The sequence below is a fragment of the Sinohyriopsis cumingii genome, chromosome 3 (genome assembly GCF_028554795.1).
Source record: "Sinohyriopsis cumingii isolate HCF-2022 chromosome 3, ASM2855479v2, whole genome shotgun sequence".
Lineage (NCBI taxonomy): Eukaryota > Metazoa > Mollusca > Bivalvia > Unionida > Unionidae > Sinohyriopsis > Sinohyriopsis cumingii.
Window position 1 is genome coordinate 95561602 of NC_142963.1, and position 25466 is coordinate 95587067.

General features: G+C 33.0%; 1 protein-coding gene across 1 annotated transcript in view; it reads right to left on the reverse strand.

Moving 5' to 3' along the window:
- Nucleotides 1-12715: 12715 nt before the first annotated feature.
- The window catches only part of LOC149803327 (ubiquitin-conjugating enzyme E2 2-like), a 29588-nt gene continuing 16837 nt past the window's right edge, over nucleotides 12716-25466 (reverse strand). Inside the window, exons 4-6 of the mRNA XM_089953034.1 lie at nucleotides 24213-24290; nucleotides 16730-16835; nucleotides 12716-15520 (exon numbers count right to left, since the gene is read on the reverse strand). Coding sequence (XP_089809160.1) covers nucleotides 15369-15520; nucleotides 16730-16835; nucleotides 24213-24290 — 336 coding nt within the window. The 3' untranslated portion in view covers nucleotides 12716-15368. The remainder of the gene's footprint in view (nucleotides 15521-16729; nucleotides 16836-24212; nucleotides 24291-25466) is intronic.

Here is a 25466-nt window from a genome sequence, read left to right on the forward strand (position 1 = left end):
CACAAAATTCAATTCTCTACAATCTGAAATAAACACACATCAAACACAAAAATTCAATTCTCTACAATCTGAAATAAACACACACTAAACACAAAAATTAAATTCTCTACAATCTGAAATAAATACACATTAAACACAAAAATTCAATTCTCTACAATCTGAAATAAATACACATTAAACACAAAAATTCAATTCTCTACAATCTGAAATAAACATACATCAAACACAAAAATTCAATTCTCTACAATCTGAAATAAACATACATCAAACACAAAAATTCAATTCTCTACAATCTGAAATAAACACATCAAACACAAAAATTCAGTTCTCTACAATCTGAAATAAACATACATCAAACACAAAAATTCAATTCTCTACAATCTGAAATAAACACACATCAAACACAAAAATTCAATTCTCTACAATCTGAAATAAACACACATCAAACACAAAAATTCAATTCTCTACAATCTGAAATAAACATACATCAAACACAAAAATTCAATTCTCTACAATCTGAAATAAACATACATCAAACACAAAATTCAATTCTCTACAATCTGAAATAAACACACATCAAACACAAAAATTCAATTCTCTACAATCTGAAATAAACACACACTAAACACAAAAATTAAATTCTCTACAATCTGAAATAAATACACATTAAACACAAAAATTCAATTCTCTACAATCTGAAATAAATACACATTAAACACAAAAATTCAATTCTCTACAATCTGAAATAAACATACATCAAACACAAAAATTCAATTCTCTACAATCTGAAATAAACATACATCAAACACAAAAATTCAATTCTCTACAATCTGAAATAAACACATCAAACACAAAAATTCAGTTCTCTACAATCTGAAATAAACATACATCAAACACAAAAATTCAATTCTCTACAATCTGAAATAAACACACATCAAACACAAAAATTCAATTCTCTACAATCTGAAATAAACATACATCAAACACAAAAATTCAATTCTCTACAATCTGAAATAAACATACATCAAACACAAAATTCAATTCTCTACAATCTGAAATAAACACACATCAAACACAAAAATTAAATTCTCTACAATCTGAAATAAACACACATCAAACACAAAAATTCAATTCTCTACAATCTGAAATAAACATACATCAAACATAAAATTCAATTCTCTACAATCTGAAATAAATACACATTAAACACAAAAATTCAATTCTCTACAATCTGAAATAAACATACATCAAACACAAAAATTCAATTCTCTACAATCTGAAATAAACATACATCAAACACAAAAATTCAATTCTCTACAATCTGAAATAAACACATCAAACACAAAAATTCAGTTCTCTACAATCTGAAATAAACATACATCAAACACAAAAATTCAATTCTCTACAATCTGAAATAAACACACATCAAACACAAAAATTCAATTCTCTACAATCTGAAATAAACATACATCAAACACAAAAATTCAATTCTCTACAATCTGAAATAAACACACATCAAACACAAAAATTCAATTCTCTACAATCTGAAATAAACACACACTAAACACAAAAATTAAATTCTCTACAATCTGAAATAAATACACATTAAACACAAAAATTCAATTCTCTACAATCTGAAATAAACATACATCAAACACAAAAATTAAATTCTCTACAATCTGAAATAAACATACATCAAACACAAAAATTCAATTCTCTACAATCTGAAATAAACATACATCAAACACAAAAATTAAATTCTCTACAATCTGAAATAAACACACATCAAACACAAAAATTCAATTCTCTACAATCTGAAATAAACACACATCAAACACAAAAATTCAATTCTCTACAATCTACACAAAAATTCAATTCTCTACAATCTGAAATAAACATACATCAAACACAAAAATTAAATTCTCTACAATCTGAAATAAACACACATCAAACACAAAAATTCAATTCTCTACAATCTGAAATAAACATACATCAAACACAAAAATTAAATTCTCTACAATCTGAAATAAATACACATTAAACACAAAAATTCAATTCTCTACAATCTGAAATAAACACACATCAAACACAAAAATTAAATTCTCTACAATCTGAAATAAACACACATCAAACACAAAAATTCAATTCTCTACAATCTGAAATAAACACACATCAAACACAAAAATTCAATTCTCTACAATCTGAAATAAACATACATCAAACACAAAAATTCAATTCTCTACAATCTGAAATAAACACACATCAAACACAAAATTCAATTCTCTACAATCTGAAATAAACACACATCAAACACAAAAATTCAATTCTCTACAATCTGAAATAAACATACATCAAACACAAAAATTCAATTCTCTACAATCTGAAATAAACATACATCAAACACAAAAATAAACTTCTCTACAATCTGAAATAAACACACATCAAACACAAAAATTAAATTCTCTACAATCTGAAATAAACATACATCAAACACAAAAATTAAATTCTCTACAATCTGAAATAAATACACATTAAACACAAAAATTCAATTCTCTACAATCTGAAATAAACACACATCAAACACAAAAATTCAATTCTCTACAATCTGAAATAAACACACATCAAACACAAAAATTCAATTCTCTACAATCTGAAATAAACACACATCAAACACAAAAATTCAATTCTCTACAATCTGAAATAAACATACATCAAACACAAAAATTCAATTCTCTACAATCTGAAATAAACACACGTCAAACACAAAAATTCAATTCTCTACAATCTGAAATAAACACACATCAAACACAAAAATTCAATTCTCTACAATCTGAAATAAACACACATCAAACACAAAAATTCAATTCTCAACAAAATGTTGCAAATACTGTAAATCATTTGACTCAAAATGCAGGAATAGTTAAATAATAACATCCTTAACCAATATATCAATACTACTGAGTTTTGGAAGCACAACCAACATATTTGATGAAATTCAGATGTACCAATCCCTACTTTTTTAATGGCAAATAGGTCAGAAGTTACAGACAGGAAATATTTTTAACGAATTCTTTACCCAAATTGCCATGGAATACATCAAAGTGTTTAACAATCCATGTGATGATATAACAAGGAAACTCAAAGGTTTTGTACCAAACAAATTGTCAGAAGATATTAAATTTGAAATCCCCTCCCTTCACATTGAATCAATCAGGGGCTTTAGAAATTCCACTCTTGTAAAACATCAATAAAAAACACTACAAAATCTTTCTACCAGGAATTTGATAATTATAATCTTACCTGTGTATTAATCTAAGATTTCGGAAACACACCTGAATGGTTAATCACCATATTCTACTACAGTAATTAGGAATTTATCCATGCTCATATTTAACAGTACCTTTTAGGTTCATATTTAAACAAACCTCAAACCATTTTCATTCCAATATAGAAGTTTCTCAAGAGTCAATTTTACAACCACTGTTTTTTTGGCTACCAGTTATCTCCCTTTAGTATCTTACCATAAAGATATTTTTGTGCATGTCGACAACACAGCTGTACAAGATGTAAATGTGAATGTTTGTGAAACTGACATGTCAAACTTGTAATCTTGGTGTACATAATAAGCATAAATTCTCAAACAGAACCAAGTTTTGACTAATTGGTATTACACAAGAAAATAGACCACCAAAACACGAATGTGTCACTTATGATCCACTCTTAAGAGATGCAGTTGACAATACTGTCATGAAATAAACAAATCAACTCATTATGATGCAAAATTTCTTTGGAGTCATTTCATTTGGGACTATCGTTCACCCTATCATTAAAAGTATTCAGTGCTTGGAAAAGAATACACCTAGAATTATTACAGATGAAAAACGTTCAACACAAAGCGACAACACCATATTTGAAAAAGTAAAGTGATTACCTTTTAAAGACAGCATTAAATAAGCCAGTCTTCATTAACATAATTGAAAACAACTTGGCACCAGATTATCTGATTACTTTTATTCCAGTTCCCTTAAGTTCAGAGTAGAATCACATATTTTTCTACTAAAATGCAACTAAGTATCCCAAAACAAGACCAAAATGTTAAAGGAATATTACATATTATGGTATTGTAACCTGGACCATTTTTCTTAATGATATTAAATTATGTACAAATCTTGCTGCTTTTGACCGCAAACATAAATCACTTTTTACCCAAAATATAATCACATAATTTTTATGAACTTGCCACATTTAATTTCTTCCTGCATATAATAATACATGTATGTAATTCACTTATTTTATTGAACATAAAGGGAATATTGTAGATTTTGATACATCTGTGCCTTTTGTGAGACGAGTTTCTGGCTCACGAATCCAATGAGAATGCATATGGTCTAATTAGGGACCATCCTGGGCTTTGCAAATGTTGCAAATTGTGACTTTTTTCCTTATTGGTGACAAAATATACCATCTAGCAATTTTTTGGGCAACAACCTTTTGGCTGTTTAATTTGTACATACCATCATAGATTTGGAGTGGAGACATTCAAAGGGACCATGAAAGGAAGCCACAAACTTGGATGCACAATTAACTGGAATCTGTTACATAAACAAATCCTTTGTTTGTATTGACAAACAAATCTTTACAGTGCATCTTTACAGTGCATCTTTACATCATAATCCACTTTTGCTGACATCTGGCCTGAGTACTGTATGCTGTGATACACTCAATCATGCTACTGGACTATACCTACAATCGACAGACTTCTTAAGATGCAAACAGAAACAGCTGCAATTAACTGAACGATAGCTAATCCTTGTTGCTTTTTTAAATGTACCAATAAAAGTTTTGCTGAAACTTCAGAGAAAACTGATTACCTTTGACACACCGATTGTTGTGTATAAATACAAAGAAAATGGAAAAGAATCTCAATCAGAATTATATACTGTCAACAGTTCAACTTTATCATGGGTAAACGAAAGTTTACCTTTGCGCGTTCATCGTCTCATCCTAAGAGTACGTTAACAAAATTAACATCATTTGGATTTAGTGGAAATTCATCTGACAACACAGTCACTGAACCTGATGTTATACATGACATGTAGTGATGGTAGTAATGCTTCAAGTGCAACACCACATCATGATGAACGGGTCGAAAGCTCCCGAAAATTCTCGACAGCTGGAAATTTTGGTATCCATGGCTGAGATATGATACAAAGTCAAATCAGTTGTTCTGTGATAAATGTGTCAAGGCACAAGCCGTCAATTGATTTACAACTGGTTGTGATATTTTCAAGGAGTGTGTCACCAAACATGAATCCAGGTGGGGTATGTAATTCATGTTAATTTTGCTCCTTGATCTTTTACTTTTTGCCATCAATCCCATGTTACAACTCCAGAGACTTACATAATAAGTTTTGCATAATTAAAAATAATTTATTTCTCAAAATACAGGAGTGAAAGAAATAACTTACAGCATGGTGAATGAATTCCTATTTCCTGAAAGTCCTTTCAATTCCAATAGTTCCAAGAAATTCGAATAAGTTCCAACAAAAAATGCCCCTTCTGTGTTGAAGTTTCAAATGCACAGAAAGATTTCCAAAGAATTCAAATAGTTGTTGAATAATAACGTAGTTATTCTAGTGTTTCTTGCAAAAATAAATCTTTTCAAAAACCAAGTTGGGAGATTGAATCCAAAAACACGAAGATTGGGACCTACCACTGGGAAGTTTTTTGTGGCATATTTAAGCATCATTTTCACTTAATATTCAATGATTTTTTGGGTCCAATGCACATGAAATTCTCAAAGGACACGTCGTTTTTCCCTGTTGAGTGCGTTATCCCCCCCCCCAATGTGCCCCCATTTCATATTCTGGTCAGCTGTGCCCAAACTGCACAATGGCTAAAGGTTAGGCTCAAGCCTCTTCGACATACTTCAAAGAAACCGCCTGTTCTACAGGGAGAGAAAGCAATAGCAATTGACTGACAAACAAACAATGCCCTTTTTTGTTGTAACTAACAATGGCTATAATGGGTGTGAATTTATGTTAACAGTTCAAATGTGGTCTCAAGCTACCATACATATGATAACTAGTTCCCACATTTTATATCCCACCTTATTTCCTTATTGTTAACTCGTATATGCATATAACACTGCTTCCCAAATAACGTATTTATTCCGAATTAAGTTTTTGGGGGGGCAAACATGCTCTGTGATGTGTTTCTTCATTCCTTCTTTTAATTTAATGACGGTAATCAATGCTTATATATATAGTACATTAATGCCAGGTGTTGACACATGTAAGTTTCGTTGGTGGGAATAGAGATCCTAGTTTTCTTGTCAAGTAAAAAATCTACAGCATTTAGTGATCATTCTAGGGATTTAGGAAGCAATTCACTACAAGCAAAGCATGTAAAGCACAACGAAAATAAATTTCTGAGCTCCTGGTTGACAGAGATGTACTTTGTGAAGCTAGATATAAAAAGGGGTGTGGCATTTAATTCCTAGATGCATGAAATCAACAGTCGCATTATATGTCACTTATCTTACATTGCAATGTACGATCGTAGGGTTTTAGTATTAAAATGTCATTAACTTAAGTTCCGAACACAACTATTATTTTGAAAATAATATAATATAGATTTGCTTCATACCTGATATGTCAGGAAAGTAGATATTTTACATTTGATAATGCATTTATTTCAGGTGACAAGTCATACCTATGCTCTATCGGTGATGCGGTATGCAAAGCCCATGGAAGTAGTGCAAAATAGTCATGTAATGAGTTATTTTGTAATATTATGGCTGTATTGCTTATTGTCAATAAAGTAATAACTATCCCATCTTTTTCACTTTTCATTGCCCATTACATTAACAGACTTGGAAAAATATTCACTACTTGTTCTGGTGACATGTTTTGAAAACTGGTGACAAAATATTAATGTTAGCAATTTTTTTCTCTCCGAAACACTTTAGCCAATTTTGAACAAAGCTGTTTATGAAAACAACAGCAGGGACCTACTGCATATGAAATGTGACAGCTCTGACTCACTTCCCCACCAATGACATCTCAATAATACTGGTGGTGGGGTCATAGTTTACACTTCAACACTTTATTTTTTCCCCCACATGATTGATATGGACAGTCAACCAGGGGACCAGATTACTGTAATATCGATTGAGAAATTTGGCAGTACTTTTCAAGCTAAAAATGCAGGACTTTTTGATAACAATGGCATACAATGTTCCAGAAAAAAAATTAACGTAATCTTTACCAATACTGGTAGAAATACTTGGAGTTCACTATTATTCACTGCATGCAATGCTCATGGATTTTGTGATTGCTGAATACCATAAATCTTAAGAGCCGACAAATAACGTTCCCCCTTCCCCAGCCAAAATACTAAAAAAAATTTAGATTTTTTTTACAAAACCCATCAAAACTGGTTCCCATAAAATAAATAACCTCAACAGGACCAAAATTATGGCCTGATTTTGCATCCTTTCACGTTTAATTTTTCACTGTCGAGTTTAAGAAAGTAGCTTGGTACTATTCTGCTTTGTGTGTTTGTGAGTATACACAGATGTACAGCATAGACAGCACGGAAAAAAAATAATGAAAGACTGAATATTTGGCAAATATTCCCAGATTTATTATCTCTGCTCAAAATGTAGTGAGACTTATTTTTATCCATACATGTTATATTGATATCTCAGGAGAAACAAAATCTGTTGAACATGTAAAATCAAAGTATTGGGAGTACAAGTAACTTGGCGGGCTGAACTGATACTAATTCACGTAAGGCCAGATGGAAGAAATTAACTAAGAGATATTGCTACTGATATCCCCTTTTACTACAATAAACATACTGTTTTATGTAAGTTTATGTTTTTCTAAACTTTTCTTAATATGGCACTAGAGAATTTATATTACCATTATTAACCTTATTTGAGGAATTGCAGCGGTGACTTCCTTTTAAAAGCATTATTTTTTTTACTGTTTCTAGTATTACCATCAGTGGAAAAACATCCAAGTAAGATGACTGATAACAGGTCTAATCATTTACACCTCTGACTTGTCTCTATGACATGTAAAAACGACTTGAAAAACTAAATTATGCACTAATCTACAAGTTGTACAAATAATGCCATATCATAAAATTATTAGGTTGGAAATAGCTATCAATATTACTAGGTCATTATTCATTTAAAACATTTAACAGGATGAAAAGACATAGCTGCTAACTGTCCCATTCTTTTTCTGTATTTGTCCCGTATTCTGGACCTGAATACGGGTGTACGTTTTTATGTGTTAAAAATCCGTTCTTTCAACAAAAAAATATATATGTAAATTTCCTTGTAATTTTCTGTTTTGAACGGGACCCGGCTCCATTATTATAGTAAATGTGTTGCATGTACAAAATATGATTGGTCCATTCAAAATCGAGGCTTCCATGAAAAATTTTAACTGCCAGCTGCTGCCATATTGGACTGTGCAGAGCGTCTGTTGCTATCACTGTATCTCATCTTGATCATGTCGAAAAGAGAAGAAGAAGAGTCAGAATTTTCTCCAGCAAAATAAAAGAAAGAGAACTGAAAGGGTAAGTATTCCGTCATCTTTAAATTTGTGAAACCATCTTGTAAAGGAGAAAACATTGCATTTTGCAAATTGTGATTTTGCTACTGGGCATGGAGGCGTCCATGACATAAAACAGCATGAAAATGCTAATAAACATCAGCTTGCTGCTTCATCATCAAAAGCACAGCCTGAATTGAAGTTTATACATACCAGAGAGAACCTTGATGTAATTTGATCAGAATTTCTTTTTACTAAATTTCTTATAGAAAGGAACCTTTCTCTTTCAGTAGCTAGTGAGGCTGGCGAATTATTTCGCGCATTTTCCAGACAGTAACATCGCCAAGTATTTTGTGTGCTAGAACAAAAACAGTGGCTATCCTTAATGAGCTGACAACAGACAACCATAACTACATTGTGAAAAAACTGAAAGGTGCATAGTTTTGGACCTTCTAAGTTGTTGTTGTTGAAGGGTTTAACGCCATTTTTCAGCACACGATAGGCTATACATGGCAGCCAGTATTAATGGTGGAGGAAGAACCTGGGAAAACCCTCGCAAAGAACCACCGACCCACGAGAAGCTACTGGCAAGCTTTCTCACATACCCACATTGGCTGAATCCGAGACTCAAACCCACGCAGGCAGAGGTATCTCACCTCTGCAGTGATCCATAACGGAGAGCACTTTAGACCGTTCGGCCACTCGGGGGCCCCACCTTCCAAGTTCTTATTTTAACTGTGAATTGTGACAATTTTGCAGGTTTTTTTTCACCCTTGCATGAAATCATTTTTTTCTCAACATTTCTTTCTGTGCTGTATTGTTTTGATACACTGTTCAACCAAAAACTTGCATAAACTCAACTTTCCTCTCTGAGGAGGTCAATGATACTTTATACAAAAATATTACCTTTTATTAAAATTAAAATGCACATTTTAGTAAAAGTAAATAAGATGCTGAGTTTTGGTGAGCCTGATACGTACTATTTTTTTTTCATTTAAGAGAGGATATTGCCTTGTCAGATAAATTCAGCCATAGTAGATAGAACTTAAGGGGAATAATTTGTTTTAGATTATATAGTGACAGTTTGGGTATGTATCTTTCAGCCTAATTTATGTTTCTTTTTCTTTTCATTTCCTAGATGGAGTATTCAGCATTGGTACTGATGGAGGAAATGATTAAAACAGCCAGCTTTATCCTCTTGTTGTAAGATTCTATGATCATACAAAAGAAAAGGTTATGACTGAACTGCTTTCATCATCAAGCTTGAATATGAGTACATCAACTGGGGAAAATATTTTCTATATGATAAGCAATGAACTGTTGCAATTGGGCATAATATGGGCAAATGTCATTGGATATTTGCATCTGACAATGCATCGGTAATGATGGGTAACAAGAAAGGGGTCATTTCTTTTATCAGAAGGAAGCAACCAAATATTATTGTCATCGTATCAACTTAGCTGCACTAAAGGCAGCTGATGTTTTACCCATAAGAATGGATGAACTGCTAATTGATATTTTCTATTACATGGACAAAAGTGCCAAGAGAGAGTGCATAGATTCATGGTGTTACAAAGCCTGTACAAACTCAAAGTGCATACAATTTTAAAACGTGTGTACTAGATGGCTGTCACTTGGCCCATGCATTAACAGGTTACTGGAACAATGTTTATTTAGTAGACCAATGAAACTGTACAAGATACCTAAAGTTGCTGTAGATGGTGGTTCAAATGGGAAAGTCACATGTGCACTATCTTATGACACCAAGTCAACTTCAGCACAAAAGTTGACTATCAAACCTCAAGCTGACAATCATGACCAGAAAAAATGTGGCAAACAGACATCATCAAAGAAGATGAAGCCTCAACCACTGGCAAACAAGGGCTTGTCAATATATGAACAATTGATCAACAAGGAGACAGTTGCATATGCACTTTTCCTTATGTCACTAATTCCTATGTTGGAGGTCAGCAGTGTGCTATTACAGGGCAGTTCTCCACAAATTTTTATGTTACAAGATTGTCTGATGAATCTTTTCAAAGACCTGGTCTGCAGATTTATTAAGCCTGCAGTCATAGTTGGGACAAATGACATCACTACCCTTGATTTCAATGATGAAAATATGATGATGAAAAATGAGGATTTGAATGTTGGGACAGAGTATGCTTAGACTTTGGAAGCCTTAAGCATCAGGCATTGAGAGAAGTTTTTCAGTACTGTGAAGAGATTTTTCATAAATGCATGCACATATATGCAGAAGAAATTCCCCTTAAAGGATGAGGTTCTGACACATGCCCGAGTTGCAAATATTACCTCAAGGTTAGAGGTCTCTTTTGCAGACATCAGGTTCTTTCTCAAGAAATTTTCCATGCTACTGCTGAAAAAAGATGGCGAATCTTCTTCTGATGCTCAGGATAAGCTTAGAGCACAGTTTGCCTCCTACCTCAGGACAAGCTTAGTGCACAGTTTTCCTCCTACCTTAGGATAATCTCAGAGCACAGTTTGCCTCATACCAGATCAGGACAAGCTTAGAGCACCGTTTGCCTCATACCTCTGGACAAGCTTAGAGCACAGTTTGCCTCATACCTCTGGACAAGCTTAGAGCACAGTTTGCCTCATACCTCAGGACAAGCTTTGAGCACAGTTTGTCTCATACCAGATCAGGACAAGCTTAGAGCACAGTTTGCCTCATACCAGATCAGGACAAGCTTAGAGCACAGTTTGCCTCATACCTCTGGACATGCTTAGAACACAGTTTGCCTCATACCTCTGGACAAGCTTAGAGCACAGTTTGCCTCATACCTCAGGACAAGCTTTGAGCACAGTTTGTCTCATACCAGATCAGGACAAGCTTAGAGCACAGTTAGCCTCATACCAGATCAGCTTCCTGAATGAAACAATACTCTCCTGTGATAGTGTTGATGGACTGTGGATTCTCATGTCAAAGATGAAGAATTCATGTGGAGACTTTCTTTATGATTGTCTGAGTTATTTTATGTTAGGACTTCTTTCTTTACCACACTTTAATGCTGACTGTAGAAGATTTTTAGTTCAGTAAAAAGAAATTGAACATAATTCAGATCATCCATGAAAGATGGTACATTGGAATCAATAATGATTGAAAAGACAAGGTGTGGAAAAGGCTCATATAAACATCCTGTGTCTGACGACTTACTCAGAAGGTACAAGAGTGAAATACATGCATCTTTGACATTAAATAATTAAGTAAGTTACTGACCTACTTTAGTGATGATTGTAGATGTTGTAAATAGTTATATATGCAGTAAAATTTTAAAAATCAGTATTTCTTCCTGAAAATCAGTATTTTTGTCATAAGCAGTCAGTATTTTTGTAGTCAGGGGTTGGCAGCTATGACAACATACTAATGAAGATGCCAATGTATTCCCACATATGACAGTAATTAATCTTACTTAGAAAAATAACTACATGTACATGCAGTGTCAGAGATGCATATCCCCACACTGGACGCATGTTCTTTTGAACATGTGTCCTTATATGGCAAATAACAAATGCACCCCATATCAAGACTTATGGCGCAAATAAAAATCAGAATATTTCCCCTATATCTGTGCATGTCCAGAAATAATACTGCATATGGGTCCACAACTGCAACATGTATGATAAAAATTCAAAAGAATTCTCAAAATGCCATTATTTTGAAACTTTTTCAAGAAGACAAAAGTAAAACCTTATTAAACACCTACACCAGCCAAATATCTAGCCCAAAAAGTCTCAATGAAATTCACCAAGCAGTGAGGAATGGCAAGCTGAATTCTAAAAAAAACTGTTTTGACAATTTTTCAAGAAATTTCTCCAAAGATGGACTTGAGGAAAGATGTAAAACTTCACTGCAAAACTATACCAATCAACTAAGTGTTGCATGAGTAGAAGTGAGGACAAGCTTTGTGATGGACAGACAGATGCAAATGGGACAATTAGGATCCATGCCATTGGCTGAAATGTGGGAATAATAAAAGACAAAAAAAAATAAAAAAAAATTAAACCTAATGGAACAAAATATCCCAAGCCAATTAAATTAGACTAGAGTACTGTGTTGCTAAGCATCAAATCAACCAGAGGCTTGGTCCAAATCTGTAACCTAGCAATAAGGATAAACAAACTACTAAAATACCAAGTTTTTATGGAATGTACAAAATGTTGACACCGGAAAGGAAAATACATCAATACATATTAACAAAGCAGTCATGATTTTGGAGCTAACATGTTAACTACTTAAATTTACTATTATATTCTTTATTACAGATATTCTGTGCAAAGCTTACATAAAATTGTTACTGACTTTACCTTTCCTTAACCAGGCTGAAAAATAGTAAGCTACATTGTACAGTCTTTATAAAATATCACAGAAGAAAAAAAATTGGTCTAAAAATTAAAACAAAATCCAAAAAATAATTCTTCTGAACCTTTAAGAACTGCATAGAAAAATACAAGTGAGAAACAACAGTCACTCAAAGGGACTGATGCTCCAATGACCAAAATGAATTTCAGAAATTCAAGTTAAGACCATTTCTTTTATTTAACTTCTGAGTGTTCAAGCCATCTTTGATGTAATTTGGCACTAACAAGATTTCTAAATTTTAGCCACAGAGGCAGCCATGCTATCTGTCAATTTGGGATCATTTTCATTTAGGACCAACTAAACACAAATCTTCTGGTGAAAATCCCAATCATTCAGACTTTCCATTTAAAACGAGTAACAATAACAAGATTTTGAAGATGGTGCAGTGGTGGCCATATTGGAATTTTGATTAGTGCCATTTGATTTACAGCCTAGTAGACAAAATAAGTTGTCTTGCAAAAACCCAGCTTGATATGACTTTTTGTTTAGGATAAGTAGCAAATAGACATCTCAAGAAATCTTTGGTGAAAACGAAAATGTTGATTTGAACACCTATCTAGAAAAAGCATCAATAATAGCATTTTCAAAATGGTTGCAGTGATGGCAACATCTGATGCCCAAGCAGTAGTTTTCATGTAGCTAGAGTTCCTTTGAAGTCTTCTGGTGAAAATCCCATGTTGATTTGACTTTCCCTTCAGACGTAGTGGTCATAACAATATATCAGCTGTCTGAGCAGTACCATATTCATTTAGGACTTACTAGACCATGGGATGAATGGGCAATGTTTCATGGCAATCCTCCAAATAGTTTGGAGTAGTAGCCATAACAAAACTGTGTGCAAAGACAGACAGATAATGGACAGATTACAGGCCATCCCATAGGCTTTGGTCTACTATCAGTAGACCTAAAAGGGAAATCCCATTCTTATCTTCTGAATCTCCCTGTGTTCTTTAACTATGACCTAGAGTTCCATGGATCAATTTCAATCTTTCAGGTCCAATATGGAATCAACTTGTCCAATCTGATGCACCAACACTGACATCATTTGTCATGCAAAACATTATTATATCAACCTGTATTCCAAACCTAGTATCAAGCTATAATACAGGCCAGTTGCCAATCCATATGCAAATCCTGTTATCAATCTATATGCCAAATTTAATCTATTGATCCATATACAAAACTGATATCAATCCATATGCAAAATCTAATGCCAGTCCACGTGCCAAATCTGCTATAAATCCATATGCAAATTCTGATGACAATCCATGTGCCATCTTTGCTATAAATCCGTATGCAAATTCTAATACCAATCCATGTGCCACCTCTGCTAAAAATCCATATACAAATTCTGATGACAATCCATGTGCCACCTCCGCTATAAATCCATAAGCAAATTCTGATGACAATCCATGTGCCATCTCTGCTATAAATCCATATACAAATTCTGATGACAATCCATGTGCCACCTCTGCTATAAATCCATAAGCAAATTTGATGACAATCCATGTGCCATCTCTGTTATACATCCATATACAAATTCTGATGACAATCCATGTGCTATCTCTGCTATAAATCCATATGCTAATTCTAATTCCAATCCATGTGCCACCTCTGCTATAAATCCATTTGCAAATTCTGATGACAATCCATGTGCCACCTCTGCTATAAATCCATAAGCAAATTTGATGACAATCCATGTGCCATCTCTGCTATACATCCATATACAAATTCTGATGACAATCCATGTGCCATCTCTGCTATAAATCCATATGCAAATTCTAATACCAATCCATGTGCCACCTCTGCTATAAATCCATATGCAAATTCTGATGACAATCCATGTGCCACCTCTGCTATAAATCCATTTGCAAATTCTGATGACAATCCATGTGCCACCTCTGCTATAAATCGATATGCAAATTCTAAAACCAATTCATGTGCCAAACTGGCTATAAATCCAAATGCAAACTCTGATGCCAATTCTGATATCAATTTATGTGCAAAATTCTGATACCACTTTATGTGTCAGGATTTATGTCATATCTATGTCAAATCTGACATCTATCCAATAATTAAGATTGGAGATATGATTCTTTTCAAAAACTTCAAACAAATATTGATGCCTCATGATAGTATGATTAAAACATTTGACAAACAAGAAATTTCTCTTTTTTTTTAACACGTAAAGCATTTTCATATAAACAGTGATCACGGAATACACTTTACATCCTGATTAACAAATATTTTCACTTTTACTACAAAAATACAAATAAACCAACTTCATAGAGACCTTAGCATTCTTAAATCATTTTTATATTAGTAATGGAATATATATTAATATCAGGTTTTCCATCAAAGAGATATCAGTTGACAAATTCTGGATGCAGTTGGCCAGGAATGTCTCTAAATTATGATTAGCTCTGGTGAAGTCCTGCATATTGCTCTGTCCACTGTCGAGCTGTGGCGTTAAATTTTTCCCGATCTTTCTGGTACATGTCTGCAATTTGTGGCACAGCAGGGTTGTCAGCATTGGGATGCAGCAATAGGGAACACAGGGCCTGAAGTACTGTAATATAAAGTGTTCCAGTCTTTTTATTTGGATGTAACTGTTCTAACCAAAAATGTCATATTGTCAGCTCATAAGTTCAACTTAACCTATAAACTCACTTGTGAGTCCAACTGCAAAATGCACAGACCCACACCAGCCATTGTATAATGTGCCAGCAGATCAGGGTCTCTTCAGTTTGCTAGGAATAATCAATAACACAAACAACATAGGTCCTGATCTGTTGGCACATAATACAATGGTAGATTAGAATATATGTTGCCTGAAGCTGGACTCAATTTATGTACAAGTACATATGGTAATGTCCAGGCTTAATGATAAGATTGTCACCATGTTTATCAAAATTTGATAAATTACTGTTAGTAAAGATAGATCTTACTCCATGATAAAGCCACCAACCATACCCCCTAAATTTTAGACCTGACAAAAGGAGAAAAACTGCAATATAATAACTGATAAATTCTTGTTTAAAACTTTTGAGATGGACTGCACAAGGCAGTGACCATAGAAGATACAATTAAAGTATAATGTGCTTTAGAGGATGACAAGTAAACACAGAAATCTTAAAAATTTCTATAATTAAATATTTAAATATTTGTTTTCTGCATAACATTTTGACCTCCAATTTAGCTATGTCTTCAAGCAGCAGCTTACCCGTAATAATTTAAATTTAGCCCTCACTGAAAACACGCTACTTAGTTGAAAGCAAAATCTGATATCAAAAGTTACAACAAAGCATGAACATAACAATTCTTTTTTCACAGTAAAGAAAATGCACAAGTAAAGTTTACAAAGAGGATATTTTTCAAAGTGACTGTACGCCATTATCTGAGCTCCATATGGGGTAACAGAGCTAGTAAAATCAGTCGTTTGGAAGCATGAGAAGATTACCAAATTTTATTGGGCAAGTAAAATTATACATTATTTGTCTATAATTTCATATAGTATCGAATGGAAAATTATAAGACTTTGCAAATTTACAGAATCTCCATTCTAAGTACACAAAGAATTTCACATTTGTTTAAAACCTATGAAAATGAAGGTAAGCAATGCACAATTTCAAGTCTACTTTCATTATTCATTGATAAAATGTATCCTGATAAGAACATGACTGACCCAGACCTGAATGCAGATTGCACAATGGCAGAATCTGGATCTATTCTGTTATAAGGCTAGTATATATTACACAGAAGAAAATACGGTACTCACTATACAGTACAGTAAAGCTTGGTTTCCACTCGGACAGCAGAAAGTCAACACAAATCTTTCCCTTTTCATCCACATTGGGATGAAAAATTTTGGTAGAAAACCATACCTAAAACAAAAGGAAAAAACAGGACATACAGAAATATATGCACAGCTTCATAACTTAAAAATAAATATTAAAAAACAATTATGTTGCTTTAAGAAGATAATTAGAGCAAAAAATATATGCAAGGTTAAAAACTGATATGTCAGAAGAGAATAATATTTCATCTGGTACAGAATAGTTAACATGTTCATACAGTGTAGTTAGAAGACACTGTACAATGAAAATGGGGCCCCCGAGTGGCCAAGTGGTCTAAAGCAGTTTTGTTTGTTAAAAAAAATTATTTTAAAAAGTCAATTTCAGTAATAATCAAACTGAACATTGTGTACATTCATTCTGATTTTTCATCATTAAGCGACTAGTTGTTAAAATAAATGTCATTGAAAAGATTTGTTTTTATCACCATGTGATCAGTGAAAATAAAAAGTTATTGCAAAGAGTCACCAGAGACCAAGGGATCAAGACAAATGAAATAACTTTAAGCTCATTAAGTCAGATGTGAAATCAACTCATTAATATCAATAGATTTTACTCCTACTTGTATTTATCCAAGGCCTTGACGAGTTAGGCCTATTCACCAAGTTTGATCAAAACTGAATCAGAAATAGTGTGTGGAAAGGTAATAAGCTCAGTTAATCATATGCAAGATCCCCATATTAACCCTTTCCCTCAAAAGTTATTATTTCTTCTCACCTCTGGATTTCTGCAAGTTATCATCTGTTATTATTTCATGATGAAAACATACCATTTTGTGTTTCAAATCTTAATAGCTTAAAAAGCATAAAATTCGAGGAACCTCAAAAGAGTGTTGTCCTTGTAAAAACACAACTTTCTGCCCATGAAGTACATGTCAAATATCTGGACCAGATAACTGATGTCAAATTTTCTGTGTTTGTATCCATAGAAGCTCATGATTCCATGTAAACATTAGGATTATTGAGGATGCACTTTCCTCCAGAAGACGTGTTTTGTGCAAAACCTGCCTGTACATATGAGACTATTTTGATCAAGATGGAGGCAGATGAAATAGAAGACAGGACAAAAGATTCAATGGAGCGATATGCTTTCAACTTGTATGGAAAATGGCTTAAAGTAAGTTGATTTGAGCAAAAAAGAGATGTCTCAAAACCATTATACAAATGCTGGATTACTAAAACTCTATAATCTAAATGGTTGTACAATTTTCAGTCAATGCTTACAGCAAGTTTAAATCAAAATGATATATTAAAGATGGAGGAATGCATTAAATATAAGGAATACAGATATTAGTGTTGTTCTGATTATTGATTATAACCGATCATCAGTTGGTTGAGTGAACCAATAAGATAATCGATTGTGAAACCCCATAACTGATTATGTGTAAAGGGAGACTACTTTTTAGTTGTATGCAAAGCACAAAGGTTATTAAAACTCCCAACCACTAAAGTTGACCTGAAATTTATTAATTCCCTTCACAAATACAAATACAAAACCATATATTTCATAGGTGCAAAATTTCATAATTAGGAACATATAGCCATTATTACAGGATCAAGTTGTTAAATAGTTGAGTTAATAAATTTAAACACATTTTGTTGATTTGTTTCAGTTTTAAATGCAACATTATTTGTAGTATTTGTAAACAATGACAAACAAGAAAACCATGTCCTTCTACACTTAAAATTATAGACACATCACATATGAATGAAAGGATTTTGGGGGATTGCAGCATTATTTCAGTTGCATATGACTTATCAGCCATAAAAAGTTGAGTTTATTTAACAAAGATGTAGAACAAAAATAACACACAACACAATAGACAAAAATGTAATATTATTATCAGGTTAAAGTATACATGTCATTAAAAGAGATTACTCCTGTACATTTACTAACATCTTGAACTATTGATCAAAGATATAATTGAATAACAAACAAAAATTAAAATTTGCTCTTAGTAACCGATTATAATCGATTATCAGTTGGTTAAGTGGAACCAATTATCGATCATGAATTTCTGACCGATTTCCATCAATAAAAGATATCACTGCTGGAAATTAACATTAAGATGAAGGTGTAAATATATTCTATATTCTTTCACCCTTTTGACCTTTAACTGAATGCATGAATGCAGTGCATGCTATATACATAACCAAACACTGTTTCTTATGTCTTTAATATTGCTAAATTCAAAGAACTGTTGCCACTAAACCTCAATTCAGTTGCTTTACTCATTGTTTCTTCCATGTGCATTGTATGTATCTTGGTTTCCATGACAGCCAGATGAGAAACATAATGTTCACATCTTCAAAACCACTTCATTTAATGTTGTCAAACTGTCAAGAAATGTTCAATTGTTGTAAGTTTTAGTGACTGCTGTTTCCTATGCCTCCACAGCAACCAAGCATCTTTGACATCAGTCTGGTAGAATCTCATTTTAATACTTTTAAAATCTATAATAGCAATTAAAGTCAAACTTTAGAAATAAAAGAAAACACTTTTACATTTCTATAATTTTCTACTATTGTTGTATGTATGGAGAACCAAGTACCATCTGCTAAGGGACAAACCATATATTTTGACTGATTCGAGGGACCTTGGTTTTATTTTCCAACCAGAAATATAATTAAGGTAATGTTTTACTGGCAACAATGAAATTAGGCACCAGTTTTTATATTCTTATATATAAAGTTCAAAATTATTAGCAGTTCAGTTGCTACTAATTACTGAATATTTAGGCACAGTACAATCACCTTCACAAAATATTTTCTTGTGTTATTCATTGTCTCACTTGACATCCTTGGGGATATTAAATGTCTTATTCATGGTCTCATTTGACATACTTGGGGATATTAAATGTGTTATTCATGGTCTCATTTGACATACTTGGGGATATTAAATGTGTTATTCGTGGTCTCATTTGACATACTTGGGGATATTAAATGTTTTATTCATGTTCTTACTTGACATACTTGGGGATATTAAATGTGTTATTCATGGTCTTACTTGACATACTTGGGGATATTAAATGTGTTATTCATGGTCTTACTTGACATACTTGTGGATATTAAATGTATTATTCATGGTCTCACTTGACATACTTGGGGATATTAAATATGTTATTTATGGTCTCATTTGACATACTTGGGGATATTAAATGTGTTATTCATGGTCTTACTTGACATACTTGGGGATATTAAATGTGTTATTCATGGTCTCATTTGACATACTTGGGGATATTAAAGATTATCACAAACTTATTTCATCATGTTTTTGTTATTTGCCCTTTTAAAATAACACAAGAGTTAGAACAATGATATATACAGTGAATTGATTAAGTAATGGAAATTAGCAAAATTAATTGCAGCAAAAGACATTATATTTCTTGAGCTTGATCATGAATGACACTGCTGCACCAAAGAACTGAGGATCTTGAATGCAGAATGTAAAATGAAATTCTCAGATGAGTTCAGTGTTACAGGCTTTGATAGTGAAGAGACTAAATATGTTTCAATATTGCCAGATTGGGTGTTTGATTTGAATTATAAGAGACTGAAGACAGTTGTGACATAGATTTTAATGATCATAGTGATGTGGAGCTGTCATCAGATGAAGAGTAAGTGGAGCTGGAGACTGCCCCCGAAATGAGTAACCTGTTCCAATGATGATGACTTCAGTCATCAGCTGCCATTGCTGTTGACTTCTGAGGGTTTAATGAACCCAATGGACCAACCCCTCTGCTACATATGCCACACTACATCATTATTTTTATTTGCCGTTTGACTTATTCCATTTGCTAGCAAACCAGACCAATAGCTATGCAGCCCAGCAGCAAGAGGTAAATAGCAGTGGACAGACACCAACCCAGATGAGAAACTAAATCTTTTACTGGACTCTTCTTCCTCATGGGATTCTTTTGATGAAGACAGTGCTGGCATTCAGTGTAGTAAAAATAGATTTCTAATGGGCTTAAATGGAAAAGTCACCACATTATATGAGAAAAGGCAAATCAAAGAGGACTAAGAAACAGTACACCCAACAGGACTTTCAAACTGATGTTGTCAGAATGCTGACACCTGCTCCAAAATAATAACAGAAAAGTTGACTTGTATTTTTGATTATTTCATCTCATGTTTGTTGTTGACATGCAATAATCATGCTCATTTTGAATGAATGCACATTGAAAAAAATATCCAGTTGGTCTGGAATGGATGGATTTTGTTTTTCTGTTGATGCAACATTTTCTGATTTTCTGCTTATGATGGACTGGATTTATTAGGTCCATTCATTCCAGTAAGGAGAATGTGATTTCAGTTGGAAATGTAGTAAAAATTACATATCATTTCGGTGTGTATCAGGTTTTCCATGACATGGGTCATGTTATTTGGATTTGCAAAACTAACTAGAAAAGTTCATTTTGAGGAAATTCAAGATGCATAAATGTAAGTATATTTATTACCATTCTTATTACCAGCTAAAGAAGACATCTGTTTATGCCTTGTTACATGCATACTCGCTATTGGAGGGACCCCAGCTAAGACCTGTATCATACAGTGTATGTATTCTATCACTAGCCTAACACTGTATCAAGATAGTTAAATGGGGAAAATTACAAAGCAGCTGTTGTGTCAGAGTCCATTTAGCCAGCAGAAATAATGCTATTTTCCTAATAAAACCTTCAATTTCATTTGTTTCCCAAATTTTGTGTTTTGACTGACTTGTAAAATGGTACGTCTCAATTAGATATGTGATAGCTCTTGGCTGCAAAATACTATACTATGTTTTTTTATAGCCCCTAGAGAGCAGTGGTCATAGTCTGAACTATTCTATTTCCAAAAAGTTAAGAATATTTCTTCTAAATAAATGTTTAAATGATCGGAATGGTATTTTCAATTACAGTGTCTCATGTTTTTTGTTGACATTGCAAATATCACGTTCATTCATTTGCTTGTTTCAAAGTTTCAGTTATGACCAATGAACTCATCCACATCTATATGTTTGTTTATTTCATTCCCAAACAAATTCAATTAACCAAACGCATCTACAACATTAAGTACACATGGTTTGTTTACAAAGTAGTTCCTAATACACAATACTATTTTTTGACACACGTGTTGTGCTGTATGGAGCCATGCAGTACATAAAAATACTGCACAGTTGTGACACTGTAAAGTTAACGGAGAAAAGAAAGAGCATTTAATAATTAAGTGTATTCAAAAGTATGAACATACAATTATACATTATTTACTTTCAGCATGTCTCAATACAATATGACACTTGACACATAGTTTATTTGAGTGTGTGTGTGTGTGATTTAGATTTTTAACATAGCTTTCACAATTTTTCAGTCACATCACAATGATGTCTGCAGTGTGACTAATGGTGACAATATATCATACTGCTATGTAAATGATATACTGGGTGGTGATACAATATATCATAATGCTATGTAAATAATATGCTGGGTGGTGATACAATATATCATACTGCTATGTAAATGATATACTGGGTGGTGATACAATATATCATATTGCTATGTAAATGATATACTGGTTGGTGATACAATATATCATATTGCTATGTAAATGATATACTGGTTGGTGATACAATATATCATATTGCTATTTCAAGGATATACTGGTTGGTGATACAATATATCATACTGCTATGTAAAGGATATACTGGGTGGTGATACACTATATCATATTGCTATTTCAAGGATATAGATGGCGATACAATATATTATACTATGTAAATGATATAATGGGTGGTGATACAATATATCATACTGCTATGTAAATGATATACTGGGTGGTGATACGATATATCATATTGCTATGTAAATGATATACTGGGTGGTGATACAATATATCATATTGCTATCAAAATGATATACTGGGTGGTGATACAATATATCATATTGCTATGTCAAGGATATACTGGGTGGTGATACAGTATATTATATTGCTATTTCAAGGATATACTGGGTGGTAATACAATATATCACACTGCTATGTAAAGGACATACTGGGTGGTGATACACTATATCATACTGCTATTTCAAGGATATACTGAGTGGTGATACAATATATTATATTGCTATGTAAATGATACATTGGGTGGTGATACAATATATTAAATTGCTATGTAATGATATACTGGGTGGTGATACAATATATCATATTGCTATGTAAATGATATACTGGTTGGTGATACAATATATCATATTGCTATGTAAATGATATACTGGTTGGTGATACAATATATCATATTGCTATTTCAAGGATATACTGGTTGGTGATACAATATATCATACTGCTATGTAAAGGATATACTGGGTGGTGATACACTATATCATATTGCTATTTCAAGGATATAGATGGCGATACAACATATTATACTATGTAAATGATATAATGGGTGGTGATACAATATATCATACTGCTATGTAAATGATATACTGGGTGGTGATACGATATATCATATTGCTATGTAAATGATATACTGGGTGGTGATACAATATATCATATTGCTATCAAAATGATATACTGGGTGGTGATACAATATATCATATTGCTATGTCAAGGATATACTGGGTGGTGATACAGTATATTATATTGCTATTTCAAGGATATACTGGGTGGTAATACAATATATCACACTGCTATGTAAAGGACATACTGGGTGGTGATACACTATATCATACTGCTATTTCAAGGATATACTGAGTGGTGATACAATATATTATATTGCTATGTAAATGATACATTGGGTGGTGATACAATATATTAAATTGCTATGTAATGATATACTGGGTGGTGATACAATATATCATATTGCTATGTCAAGGATATACTGGGTGGTGATACAATATATCATACTGCTATGTAAATGATATACTGGGTGGTGATACACTATATCATATTGCTATTTCAAGGATATACTGGGTGGTGATACAATATATCATATTGCTATGTAAATGATACACTGGGTGGTGATACAATATATTAAATTGCTATGTAAATGATATACTGGGTGGTGATACAATATATCATATTGCTATGTTAAGGATAGGGTGGTGATACAATATATCATATTGCCATATAAATATAACATCCCTACGATATATCCCTGCAATATGATTTTGATGATCCTGGATGGTGATGCACAACATTATACTGCCATATAAACATGATACACTGAGCCATGATACAATATGCCATCCTGCTAAATAAATACAATATACTGATGATGATACAATATATCACACTGCCAATATAAATATGTACCTCAGACATACCCTTGAAATTCACAGTTCTTTTGGACATTAAATAACAATTAATGCACAACTGTTGTTAACTCACTTGCATACACCAAGCACTGCAGTTTAAAATATGAAGTCTTTACCTTGGGAGGCTTTAATGGATAATCAGCTGAGAATTGTATCTTGAGCCAGAACTGACCACCAGCATAAGGGCTCTCTGCCTGTTAAGTATACAAAGTACACATCAATGACACAGAACTGTGTTTTACATAATTCCTTTGAATATGGTAGAATTATATTTGTTCTAGTAACATTGGTTTATCAGTCCCCTTTTGTCATGATGCTGTACACGGGAACCATAGAGAATACTGTCTTATAGTAAGATTGCCTTGTAATGAATTACATGATACAGTACTCCCTCATTATAATGCTGCCTCTGGGGGCCATAGAGTATAGTACCTTACAATGAGACCATCTTGTAATGAATAACATTATACAGTACTCCCTCATTATAATGCTGCCCCTGGGAGTCATAGAAAATAGTATTTTACAGTGAGACCATCTTCTAATACTCCCTCATTATAATGCTGCCACTGGGAGCCACAGAGTATAGTACCTTACAATGAGACCATCTTGTAATGAATAACATTATACACTACTCCCTCATTATAATGCTGCAACTGGGAGCCATAGAGTATAGTATCTTACAATGAGACCATTTTGTAACGAATTACATGACACAGTACTCCCTCATTATAATGCTGCCCATGGGACCTCACAGTGAGACCATCCTATAATGATGTATATTGTATATATAATTTTACTTACCAAATAACAAAACAGGATCAATCATGATACTCACCTTATAGTGGGAACCAAATTACAATTAAGGGCATTAGAGTGAGGGATATATGTACTAAGAACAAAGATACTGAGACAGTAATCAATCAGGTCAGGTAACATACTATAACATACATTTATGTGCAAAACAGACATGAATAAAAATTGAAACAGGACCAGAACACAGAAGTATTCCATGAGATGGCATGACTGGCTCATTTCAAAAGCTAGAATTGTAACTAGAAAAGGATACTATATCACTGTAATCTATGTTCTAAGGATATGAATGTTATTTCTCAAAACAAATGCACTTAAAAAATTTGATGACAGCAGAGTACCAGAGGCAAAGAGCTAAAAACATACAAGTCATAGTTTTGGAACCAAGAACAGCTTTCAGGAAGAGATTTGCCTCATTTCATAATCATCTCATTTACACATATCCCTCGCGATGAGATTTTAAAAGAGTCATTAAAAATGACTGAATACAGTCAAATGTCTACCAATGTTAATATTTACCTAATTACTGATACATATACAGTCAAATGTCTACCAATGTT